This window comes from Colobus angolensis, unplaced genomic scaffold (genome assembly GCF_000951035.1).
Source record: "Colobus angolensis palliatus isolate OR3802 unplaced genomic scaffold, Cang.pa_1.0 Scaffold70, whole genome shotgun sequence".
NCBI lineage: Eukaryota > Metazoa > Chordata > Mammalia > Primates > Cercopithecidae > Colobus > Colobus angolensis.
The window spans coordinates 7,272,431-7,285,140 of record NW_012120710.1 but is presented as its reverse complement, the minus strand read 5'-3'; the positions used below and the strand labels follow the sequence as shown (position 1 = coordinate 7,285,140).

Sequence of the window (12,710 nt, the reverse complement as noted above, 5' to 3'; positions counted from 1 at the left end):
CCGATCTTGGCTCACTGCAACCTCTGCCTCCCGGGTTCAAGCAATTCTCCTGCCTCAGCCTCCCGAGTAGCTGGGATTACAGGCTCCTGCCACCATGCTCGGCTAATTTTTGTATTTTTGGTAGAGACAGGGTTTCACCATGTTGGTGAGGCTGGTCTTGAACTCCTGACCTCAGGGGATTCGCCCACCTCGGCCTCCCAAAGTGCTGGGATTACAGGCGTGAGTTACTGCGCCTGGCCGATACTGTCTTTTAATGCACAGAATTTTACAAATTTTTTGTGAAATTCAATTTGTCCATTTTTTTCTTGTATTGCCATTACTTATCCTTGAATGAAAATTTTTGTTTGGCAATGAATCCCCTAACAGACTTTTAAAAGTTGTCCAAAAATAATTTTGGGAAATGATTGCAAATTTGTATTTTTTTTAAATGTGAGCACAAATCACAGGTGTGGAAGATTCACGTTCTCTGTGTTCTTCCTAATATTTATTAAGACACCATCCTTGATAGCTACATAATTTTATTTTGTCTGGTGTAATTAATAGAATTATTTCCTTTAACATAATTATCATTGTATCCTGGTACAAAAGATTCTGCTTTCAAAACTTGAGTGAATATCTATATTCCCTTGCTAAAATGACATATCTGTTGCATGTGTGTATATACACACACACACACACACATATATAACATATATACTCAACTTGGCAGATAAAGGCTGGTGGTGGGAGAATGCTATCGCTGCCCTGTTTCGGAGACACATTCCAGTCAGCTGGCTGATCCGTGCTGTGAGTATATTTAATGTGGAGCCCTCCTTAACTCCACTTCCACCTTCTAAACTGTTCTGTGTCATTTAACAATGTTGCTTTTAATATAAGGCGCTCCTTAAAAGAAGAAGCATCTAAATGTTTGCAAAGTGCATATAAACCTTTTTGATAAATGTCAAAGATAAAGCGAGACACTAGTTAAAATGGTAAGGACAGATTGTAATCAGTATAAGCTATTGCAGTAAGGAAGAGTCCAGTGTGAACTGAGTTCAACTTTGGTTTGTGCAGAGGTGATGGGTATTTTAAAAGGAGGTGAGGGAACAGGAGCTTAGGAGAATCAGAAAAGTGAAAAGTGGAAAGGAGGGGTTGGTTCATGTGAAACCAATTTGAGTTTGCTAACTAGAACTTAGAAGTTATGCTCCAGGCTGGGCACGGTGGTTCGCACCTGTAATCCCACTTTGGGAGACCGAGGCGGGCAGATCTTGAGGTGAGGAGATCGAGACCATCCTGGCTAACACAGTGAAACCCTGTCTCTACTTAAAATACAAAAAATTAGCCGGGCGTGATGGCGGGCGCCTGTAGTCCCAGCTACTCGGGAGGCTGAGGCAGGAGAATGGCATGAACCTGGGAGGTGGAGCTTGCAGTGAGCTGAGATCGCGCCACTGTACTCCAGCCTGGTCACTAAGAGCGAAACTCCACCTCAAAAAAAAAAAAAAAAAAGGAAAAGAAGTTTTGCTCCTACCCTTCCACAGAACCAGGGAGACAAGGGCCCTACCTTCAGATGTTGGCTGGAACAAATATCAAATTCTTTTGACAGCCTGAAGTTTTCTCAGACAGGCACTTTAAGGGGGCTTAGTCATCTGAGAGACGTGGTCTTGAGCTGTTAGAAACTGTTAGTATTTGTTCAAGTCTTTATAAGCCAGGGTCAAGGTGTAATAGAGAAGAGGGCTCAGAGAAGCCTGGCTAGAGTTTGGTCAAGGAGAGAATCTTTGTCATAGGCCAGAGTTTTCCACAATAGCTGATTGAGATAGGAGATAATATTATGCTCTTCTACAGAGACAGATGTACTTTCCTTTTAAAATCTCCATTTGCAAATATCCAGACTAGCAAAGCAAATGCATTAGAAGGTAGCTATGCACATAATAAAAGGAACATCTGCTCTACAAGAACCTATTAAAATGTTCTGGGTTCCAGGCCATATCTACAGTAGTCTCCCCTTATTCTTGGTTTCTGTTACCCACAGTCAACTGTGGTCCAGAAATATGAAATGGAAAATTTCAGAAATAATTCATCATTTTTAAATTGCACAATATTCTGAATAGTGGGATGAAATCAGTCACCTAGTAATTGTCTCAATTATCAGACTGTCACCGCATCTCAGTGCTTGTGTTCAAGGAACCCTTATTGTACTTAATAATTTGCCACAAAGTGCAAGAATAGAGATGCCGGCAATTTGGATATGACAAAAAGAAGCTGTAAGGTGCTTCCTTTAAGTGAAAATGAAACAGCATCATTTGTCCAGGGTGATACCTGAGATTTGTCGTCTCAGGGCCACAGAAAACTAGAATGCGGACACACCAGAGTGAGGTTAAGAGTGGAAGTTTAATAGGCGAAAGAAAGAGAAGAGCTCTCTGCAGCAAAGAGAGGTCCCAAAAAAATGAGTTCCACGGGGAAATGCAGGAGGTTTTATGGATGAGCTTGAGGAGGCGGTATCTGATTTACATAGGGCAGGAAAGATTGGTTGAACCAGGTGTGCCATTTGCATGGGGCACGAAAAGCTGTCTTTCCCCACCCTAATCTTTTATTGTGCAGATGGATTCTCTACCTGGCTGGTGCCATGTTGCCTGCTTCTTTACTGTACACATGGCGACAAAGAAAAGGGAAAATGGGCCGGGCGCGGTGGCTCACACCTGTAATCCCAGCACTTTGAGAGGCCGAGGCGGGTGGATCACCTGAGGTCAGGAGTTGGTGAAACCCTGTTTCTACTAAAAATACAAAAATTAGCCGGGTGTAGTGGCGGGTGCCTGTAATCCCAGCCCCTTGGTTGGCTGAGGCAGGAGAATCACTTGAATTCAGGAGGCAGAGGTTGCAGTGAGCCGAGATCACACCACTGCACTCCAGCCTGGGCGACACAGCAAGACTCTGTCTCCAAAAAATAAAAAAGAAACAAGCAGGGAAGATGGAGCCTCCATTTTGAACATACCTGGCTCCCAGGTAGCCCTTTTCTGTTGGCACAGCTGCTGGCATTCACCCATGCAAGCTTCCAGCTTGCTTATATCTGTGTTTGCAGCTCCATTTTTCAGGCTGCTCTTTGTTAGAAAAGAAGAACTTCGTGGGCTACTTTTTGTTAGAAAGGAAGCCTTGCCAAGGACTCTTTTACCCTATCTGCCTAAATAATTTATTTCTATCTCCTGTATCAAAAAGGTAAAAGTTCTTGGTAAGGAAGGAAAAAAAAATCCTTATGCTGAGGTTGCTATGTTCTCTGGTAAGGACGAATCTGCTGGGTGTGATGGTGCTCGCCTGCAGTCCCAGACACTCAGGAGGCTGAGGTGGGAGGATCCCTTCTGCCCAGGAGTTCAGGTCCAACAGACAACATATTGAGACCCCATGTCTGAAAAGAAGTAAATAAATAAAATAACAAAAGAAATCTCTGGCACCTAGACTAAAAAAAAAAAAAAAAGGAAAGAAAGAAGAAAGAAACCCCATGTCTATTAGCAGTCACTGCCCATTCCCTCCATTTCCTGAGATGGATGAGGCATTTGCACTCCCTGACTTTGTCACCTGGGTAAAATAAGTCACCACTGCCTTCATTATTTTTTATTGATGTTCTTTTGCTTTGTTGTCACAGGTTAGAGGCAATGAATTTTATGGTAGTTGGGGGATGGTATAGGCAACACAAGCAAACTAATATTTCATCACTCCTATTACCTCTGCAAAGGCCTGGGGAAAATTTCCTCTTTGCCCTCTGAAGGTTCACTGAAAAGTCAACTCACAAAAGGCAGATTAATTGGAGAAAAGGCATACGAATTTATTTAACAGGTACATGACATAGGAGTCTTCAGAATGAAGACCCAGAGATACAGGGGACATGGTCCAGTTTTATGCTTAGGTTTAACAAAGTATGGAATGCTATGTAGAAATATGATTGGACAAAAAGGTAGATCCAGTGCTAATAAATGGAGTGGGGAAACCCAGCTAGGCCTGTCTGTCTAGATTCTCCTTGGCCTCTCTGACCATACCTTTCCTTCTTCTGGGTACAGGGCAGGATCCTCTCTGGAAAGAGATCATATGACCTACAGTCAAACAAGTTAGGACAGATCATTTCTTTTTTTTTTTTTTTGAGACAGGGTCTCACTCTGTCGCCCAGGCTGGAGTGCAGCGGTGCAATCTCGGCTCACTGCAACCTTCACTTCCTGGGTTCAAGCAATTCTCCCACCTCAACCTCCCTGAATAGCTAAGTATAAGGCAAGAAAACTACAAAGCCCTGCCATGGGTTTTGGTGCTATTAGGGTTTATGGTGCTGAATGATGGAGCCTTTGCAGATACCAATATCTTGAATTGTTCTTTTATTTGACCTTATCACCACCTCCACCCTTGACAGTGTGCCCTGGCAATATCCAGGATGGGTGAGCATACAATGTACTTCCTTTAAAACATGGCAGCAGAATGGTTGTGAAGGTGGAGACAGGAAGAGCAGGCCCTCCACCGAAGGATATTCTTGAGCAGATCAGCTCTGGGAAGGAGCCCCTATGGAATCTGAAGATTTGGGGAGTGATCCCCTTAAGTATCCTTGCCACAGGCCTTTGGAAGTCTTCCTGGGCCCTCGGGGTGTCTGAACACCTATTAAACTCAGGGCCCTAATGTAGCGCATACTCTTTCATCCCCAAGCCTTTGCCAGTCTAGTCCATCAAACTAGAACCCTCCTCCCCACTGCCACTCCTCACCCTGCAACCACCACTTTCACCACTCACTTGTGTTTGTCTCTTTGGCTTCAATTCATGTGATGCTTCCCTGCAGTACTTCTTCCACTGCCTTTGGTGAGGATGGGTCCCCTACGGTGACATCCATAGCATCTTCTCCTATGTGAACACTCATTACACTGTGTCACCATTGGCTGTTGACTTTTCTGTCTTCCTCAGAGGTTTGGGGAGAATAGGACCAGTCAACTCATTCACTGCTCTATCCCCACACCAGCACAGTGCCTGGCACAGAGTAGGTATTCAAGAAAACCCTGTTGAAATAATAAATGAATGAAGAAGCATGAGGAGTCCTTTGTGAGGGCGATCTGCCTGGAGAGCACACAGCCCGTGTTTGCTGAGCCAGGCCTAGGACTTGTCAACAGTTCTCACCTCCTGTCAGAAATTCCTGCTGCTCCTGGCACCCCCTTTGAAGCTGAAATTTCTTCCATCTTAGGAGCCCTGATTGCAAGAGGATAAGGTCAGAGCAGATCAAGGTGATAGCCATGACATAACGTATCAGGAGAATGTGCTTTGGATCATTTTTGCAGCATCTGGTACGGACCCAGCTGCAGGTGAGGTTGCTCATGCAAGTTCTTCTTTTTGTTCAGACCCTGAATGAGTCAGAAAACTTCGAAGCAGCTGTTAGCAAGTTGGCCAAGACTCCCCTCATTGCTGATGTTTATTACATTGTTGGTGGCACATCCCCCCAAGAGGGGGTGGTCATCACAAGGAACAGAGATGGCCCAGCAGACATTTGGCCTCTAGATCCTTTGTATGGAGCGTAAGTAGAACTGAAACCTCTGGTCATTCTGTATCAAATAATCATGTTTTTAAATTGGTGGAATGAGGGGTATTTAAAATTTGTTCATATGTCTCCTTTGCTATGTCGTAAATTGTCGTGGATAAGACAAGATGATGTGCTCTGTTATAGATGGTTCCGAGTTGAGACAAATTACGACCACTGGAAGCCAGCACCCAAGCAAGATGACCGGAGGTAGGCTGCCACATGCTTTCTGGTTTGCAGTGTTTTCTTGTGGTCAGGAGAATATGCCCATTCTGTCGCAGGAACCGGCAAGACCTACAGGTGCCATCCTCTCCCAAAAAATGTACCTGGGCCCCTTCACCAGTGCCTTGGCTGGGAAGGGAGTGTTGTGTGGAGGAAAGCAATGGGCAGAGCCTCTCAGCAGCTGGGCGGGTGTTGGGAGGGTCTCAGGGTCAGGAGCCCTAGAGCCCACCACCAGCTCTGCTAATGACTCACTGGGTAGCTCTCGGGCCTCTGTTTACCCATCTGTAAAATGAAAGCAAAGGGCCAGGTTCATGGTCTTCTAGGCAAGATATTTTTAGAAGGAAATTATTTCCCTTATTTAAATAATAAACCAGTCAAGGGTTTTTATTGTCCCTTCAAGTTGTAAACATTCTATAATTATAAGTCAGCACAGTTCCAAAGTGCAGGTAGCTATATATGTTGCCTTGGCTTTACTGCCCCACAAGTTTGGCCACTGTTCAGTTCTGCAGCCACACATTTTCATCATCCCAGCTTTCTTGAGCAGATGGTGCCAACCGTCCCAGCTGCTGGATGAATTCCGCCATGGTGAGCTGGGCCTCAGCAGGAAACAGGCTTGGGGCCAGAATCTGTTTTGGAGAAAGGGAGATAATGAGACTAGAGCTTGCATTGTGCCTCACAAAAATGACAGCTGATGGGCTTCAGTGCTTGTTGAAGTGCCAGGTGACCTTCGACCATTGTCCTTACAGAACACCTGCCATCAAGGCCCTTAATGCTACGGGACAAGCAAACCTCAGCCTGGAGGCACTTTTCCAGGTAACTTGTGTCACAGTGTCGCGCTTACCCAGGATGTTTAGTGTTTTGTTAATAGTGAATATGAAAAACTCCGTGAAATCCTCGGTAGGTGAAAATGTTAGGGTAAAAATTTTATTTGGTTGAAATCATTTATTAAAAGTGGTGGCTCACGCCTGTAATCCCAGCACTTTGGGAGGCCAAGGCGGGCAGATCACAAGGTCAGGAGATCGAGACCATCCTGGCTAACACGGTGAAACCCCATCTCTACTAAAAATACGAAAAATTAGCCAGGTGTGGTGGCGGGCACCTGTGGTCCCAGCTACTCGGGAGGCTGAGGCAGGAGAATGGTGTGAACCGGGAGGCAGAGCTTGCAGTGAGCCGAGATCGCACCACTGCACTCCAGCCTGGGTGACAGAGCAAGACTCCGTCTCAAAAAAATAAAAAAATAAAAGTTATATGCTTCTATATAAGTTAAAATGTCCATCTTCACCAAAGTTTTTCTTTATGTTAAAAAAAAAAAAAAGGAAAAGGCATAGTTGTAATATATGTTCATTATTTAAAAGAAAAAAAGAGAAAGAATTAAAAAGTCAGGCCGAGTGCAGTGGCTCACACCTGTAATCCCAGCACTTTGGGAGGTCAAGGCAGGAGGATCACTTGAGGTCAGGACTTGGAGACCAGCCTGGCCAACATGGTGAAACCCTGTCTCTACTAAAAATGTAGAAACTAGCCAGGCATGGTAGTGTGTGCCTGTAATCCCAGCTACTCGGAAGGCTGAGACGGGAGAATCGGTTGAACACAGAGGTGGAGGTTGCAATTGAGCCAAGATCATGCCACTGCACTCTAGCCTGGGTGAAACAGCAAGACTCTGTCTCAAAGAAAAGTCTATAACTATCACCTCAAGATACACTCAAGAGTGGTTATGTTCTTTCTACAGACATTCTTTTTTTTTTCTTTTTTAGTATAGACAGGGTCTCTCTATGTTGCCCCGGCTGGTCTTGAACTCCTGGGCTTGAACAGTCCTCCCACATCAGATTCCCAAAGTGCTGAGATTACAGGCCTGAGCCACTGCACCTGGCCCTCCATAGATATTCTTTGTGTATTTCTTCCACCATGTAATCTTCTCTATAATATGACTTCTTTCTATGCAGGTTTTGTCGGTGGTTCCAGTTTATAACAAGTAAGTGACTTGTTAAACATGTCTGTTCACACGTCACTCCAGAACAGTGAACTCACTCATGCAATCTTTGGCTCAGCAAGGATCTGAGGGCTCCTGTAACCAGGCTGTGGGGTACAGCAGCGAGCAAAATCAAGTCTCTGCTCTCATGGGACTAATATGGGTGGAGTAGGGGTGGGGGGTGATAAACAAATATAAATCAGGTGAGAAGTCCATGAAGAAATCCAAAGGTAAAGAGAATAGAGTCACCCTGAAGGAGGCTCTGGGAATTTTTTTTTTTTTTTTTTTTTTTTTGAGTCTCCTGTGTCCCCCAGGTTGGAGTGCAGTGGCTCAATCTCAGCTCACTGCAAGCTCTGGCTCCCAGGTTCACACCATTCTCCTGCCTCAGCCTCCCGAGTAGCTGGGAGTGCAGATGCCCGCCACCACGCCTGGCTAATTTTTGTATTTATTTAGTAGAGACAGGGTTTCACCGTGTTAGCCAGGATGGTCTCGATCTCCTGACCTCATTATCTGCCTGCCTCGGCCTCCCAAAGTGCTGGGATTACAGGCATGAGCCACCATGCCCGGCCAGCTCTGGGAATTTTAAATTCAAACTTGGCCTGCCATAGTGTTGTCAAACTAGGAGGAAAAACACTTTGACCGGCTGACCTCTTGATTCCTACATTTGAAATATTCTGGCAGTGAGGTGTTCCTCCTAACTCAGTCAGGTAGCTGTGGACAGCCTTCACCTGTTAGGAGCTCCTTAGAAATAAACTCTGAATACCTTTGATTTTCTTTTATCTTCCCGAGGAATTTCCACTATCTCTGATGCCGTTCCTTGTTCCACTGACAATTCACTAAGTTAATGTTCTTTTTTAGCCTGTACCCTTGATAACAGCATTCTGTGAGCAATGGTTTCTCTAGTCTATAGTCTAGGATTTTTATCCACATACTTTTTTTTTTTTAAGTGAAAGCAGGCCAGGTATGGTGGCTCACACCTGTGATCCCAGCACTTTGGGAGGCCGAGGCGGGTGGATCACTTGAGGTCAGGAGTTCGAGACCAGCATGGACAACATAATGAAACCCCGTCTCTATGAAAAATACAAAAATCAGCCAGGCGTGATGGTGCACGCCTATAATCACAGGTACTTGGGAGGCAGCATCTGGAGAATCGCTTGAACCTGGGAGGTCGAGGCTGCAAGTGAGCTGAGATCATGCCACGGCACTCTAGCCTGGGCAACAGAGCGAGACTCTGTCTCAAAAAAAAAAAAAAAGAAAAGAAAAGAAAACTAATTAGTCAGTATTCTGCTACTCAAGCTACTCAAACAAGTGAGCTATTTGGGTAACAAAGCATACCCAGTGGTCTGCTAGTAAGCCAGCTCTTTGTGTGGGAAGGGACAAACAAAAAAATTCCCAAATTTGTAGCATTTGTTGACTTCCATGGTGTGAATGCTCCCACATGGCTGATTTCAAGCTTACAGTTGGCTCATACACTTCCTGCATATTTAAGAATTGGCCCTCACCAGCCTGTAGGAGCCAGCTCCAATGCACTACTGACTGTACCCTTCATAGCGGGGCACAGTTTTGCCCTTTTAATAGTCATTTTTTAAATGGGGGTTAATAAACTATTTTTGTGTTCTTACAGTTTTTTTAGGTAATTATGGAAGTGATGAATAGATCTGTCTGGGCGCAGTGCCTCACACCTGTAATCCTAGCACTTTGGGAAGCCAAGGCGGGTGGATCACTTGAGGTCAGGAGTTGGAGACCAGCCTGGCCAACATGATGAAACCTAGTCTCTACTGAAAATACAAAAATTAGCTGGGCATCGTGGCGCATGCCTGTAAAGCCCAGCTACTCGGGAGGCTGAGGCAGGAGAATCGCTTGAATCCAGGAGATGGAGGTTGCAGTGAGCCAAAATGGCACTCCAGCCTGGGCAACAGAGGGACACTCTGTCTAAAAAAAAAAAAAAAAAGGAAGTGGTGAATATATCTTTTAAAAATTAGTATTATAATAAATAGTTAAATTTATTTTAATAAAACAAAGCATTTTATCTGCTTTGAACAGCCCTTATAATTTTACATGATGGCAGTGGCCAATTGTCTGTATTATAATTGAGTTAAGCATTCTCCAGTTGTTATATCTTCCTTTATTAAAACTCTGAAATAAACATATTTGTTTGCCTCTCCCCTGCTTACTTTCAGATTATTTCCCTTGACTGAATTCCCAGAAGTAGGATTATTGAGTTAACAGCTGTAAATGTTGAAATGGTTTCTGAAATGGTTTGGTCAAAATACAGTTGTTAGAAATTATAAACAGTTCACCAAGTAGTGTTTTGCTCTGTTGTATACTTGAAAACTCAAGAGAAACTGCATTTAAGTAACAATCACTATGGAGCCAGAATTAACACAGACTTCTGACTCTCAGGCCCTTTATGTGTAATGATTAACCTCAACCGAGGCTGTTCAGTTGTGTGAGGTTAATAGAAATAAGTGTAACAGTAAGAAAAAGAAAACAGAAAAACAACAAAAAAGTAGTCTAAACAAAGGCAGTTAGCTCTATGCTGCTCCCTTGTGCTGTGCTGCCGAATTACAGCCACCTGCGATACAACTCCATCCTCTGCTGTGGCTCATCAGCAGAGAAAATACTAAACCAGTGCAGGAGAATAGAACCATGACTAAAGTAAACGAGCAACTAAGGTCCTGTTCAGGTGAACCTCCATTACCCTTGGACGAGCTCTGCACTTGCTTATAGTGCTGTCTTTAACTGAGTGTATGATTTAGCTGTGGACCCAGTGCTACTAATTCTGCCTGTTTCTGAACAACCCAGCTCCGATATTTTGCACATGCACCTCAGCTGGATTCCAAGACAAGTGTGTGTGCATGTGGGCACATGTGCTCAAGTTGTTTAGGTCTCTTCCTATATGGAATGTGGAATCAATGACACTATACTTTTCATCCTTAGATCTGGGCAAGGTGGAGGGGTGGGGCAGGTGCCTTGATCCTGGAGCTTTAGAGGCCCTCCTCTGGAATTCCTCTAGTTGTGACACCACCCCCCAAACCATGGTGTAAGGAATCCACTGGACCAAGGGCATTTGCCCACCTAGAGTCTGCCCAAGTACCCAGGACCCTGTAATTCTCAGCCTGAACAGCCCCACCTCCACTTCCAGGGTTTGTGTTTCCCTCTTCCCTGGGTGGTATTCTCCTGATGGTGGTGCACAGACACTGAGGGAGAGCACAGGAGTAGGTGTTTGCTGGGGAATGTGGAGGTGGTGATGTCACATGTATGCAAGTAAGGCCCTTGGGGGTAGCACAGAGCCAGGGTGAGGGCCCAGGCTTGGTCTCCCCCACTGCCTTGGGGTAGAGCTCTGAGGAGTCTGAGATTTTATTTATTTATTTTTTATGAGACGCAGTCTCACTCTGTTGCCCAGGCTGGAGTGCGGTGGCGCAATCTCGGCTCAGTGCAACCTCCGCCTTCCAAGTTCAAGCAATTCTCCTGCCGCGGCCTCCCTAGTAACTGGGATTTCAGGCACCACCACACGTGGCTAATTAAGTCTGAGAGTTTTAAGTTCCAACTTGGCCTTCCACAGTGTTGTCAAAGTAGGAGGAAAGAGCACTTTGACCTCTTGATTCATAGGATTAAAATATTCTGGCATAAAGGGCCTTGTCCCAGATCCCAGGTGTTAGGGAAGCACTTGGTCATTTTCTTCCCTCTCTGGCATATTAGAGAAAATGATGTGTACATAAAATTTCCTCTCATTATTTTCAGCCTCACAATTTATACTACAGTAATGAGTGCCGGTAGCCCGGACAAGTACATAAGTAGGATCAGAAACCTGAGTCGAAAGTAAGTCAGCAGAAGAGCGACTTCACCCGTGCTGTGAAAGGTTTGTTGTTACTATTGTTTTGGGGAGATGTGGGGAGGTGGGTGTGTGCTGGTATTTCTCACAGAGGATGGTAACATCCTTAAAATGTATACATATATAATATTTTCTGACAAGCATCTGGCATTGTCATTTGTGTCAGATTGTCATCATTAGATATTTTATTTGGAATTGTTTGTATGAAAACCAATCTTCGGCCAGGCATAGTGGCTCATGCCTGTAATCTCAGCACTTTGGGAGGTAGAGGCAGGTGGATCACTTGGGGTCAGGAGTTCAAGACCAGCCTGGCCAACATGGTGAAACCCCATCTCTAATAAAACTACAAAAAACTGTTAGCCAGGTGTGGTGGCGAGCACCCAAACTCCCAGCTACTCAGGCGCTGAGGCAGGAAAATTGCTTGAACCCAGGAGGTGGAGTTTGCAGTGAGCTGAGATCACACCACCCAGCCTGGGAAACAGAGTAAGTCTCCATCTCAAGAAAAAAAAAAAAATCAGTCTTTGAATTAAATGCATATTTTTCTTCCCTTACAGATGATTTTTTAAAAGGAAATTCTTGAAGAGCTGCACCTTAAAAAATCAGAGAAAGTGAAAGTGTTGTGTTATGTTACGAACAATGCAGGCTCCTTCCTCATTTAACTTTTCAACCTTGCGAAGTGGGGCCAGAAGATCAATTTCGAGTTTGTGGTAAAGCCTGTAATGGGCATTGTCCTGCACCCGCTTCCCTTTGTGGTTTGCCTCGATCCTCTCTAAGCTTCTATCCTGGCCTGAATAACTCAAAGATAATTGGTCTCAGAGTTCAAGCCATATCCTCAGACCTTATTTCCATCTTCTCATAATTCTGCCATCATACCTTTGCTTCTCCACTAATGAAATGAGCTGGCAAGACATCTGTTCATTATGAAGTGCTTCTGAAAGAGCCTTAAAAAAGGCTCATCTGAAAGAAATGGAGAGCTCTATTTCGAACGAAGCCTGTTTGAATGTGTTAGTCTGATCTTTGATCATGTATTTCCATGTAATGGGAGTCTTGTTTTTTATAATGTTTCTAATGTTTTATTGAAAAACCTGGGCTGGGCGCGGTGGCTCAAGCCTGTAATCCCAGCACTTTGGGAGGCCGAGACGGGCGGATCACGAGGTCAGGAGATCGAGACCATCCTGG

General features: G+C 44.6%; 1 protein-coding gene across 1 annotated transcript in view; it reads left to right on the top strand.

Moving 5' to 3' along the window:
- The window catches only part of NAAA (N-acylethanolamine acid amidase), a 26,566-nt gene extending 13,946 nt beyond the window's left edge, over positions 1-12,620 (top strand). Inside the window, exons 5-12 of the mRNA XM_011927203.1 lie at positions 710-786; positions 5,333-5,505; positions 5,656-5,718; positions 6,477-6,543; positions 7,671-7,699; positions 9,321-9,329; positions 11,441-11,558; positions 12,086-12,620. Coding sequence (XP_011782593.1) covers positions 710-786; positions 5,333-5,505; positions 5,656-5,718; positions 6,477-6,543; positions 7,671-7,699; positions 9,321-9,329; positions 11,441-11,522 — 500 coding nt within the window. The 3' untranslated portion in view covers positions 11,523-11,558; positions 12,086-12,620. The remainder of the gene's footprint in view (positions 1-709; positions 787-5,332; positions 5,506-5,655; positions 5,719-6,476; positions 6,544-7,670; positions 7,700-9,320; positions 9,330-11,440; positions 11,559-12,085) is intronic.
- Positions 12,621-12,710: the final 90 nt, after the last annotated feature.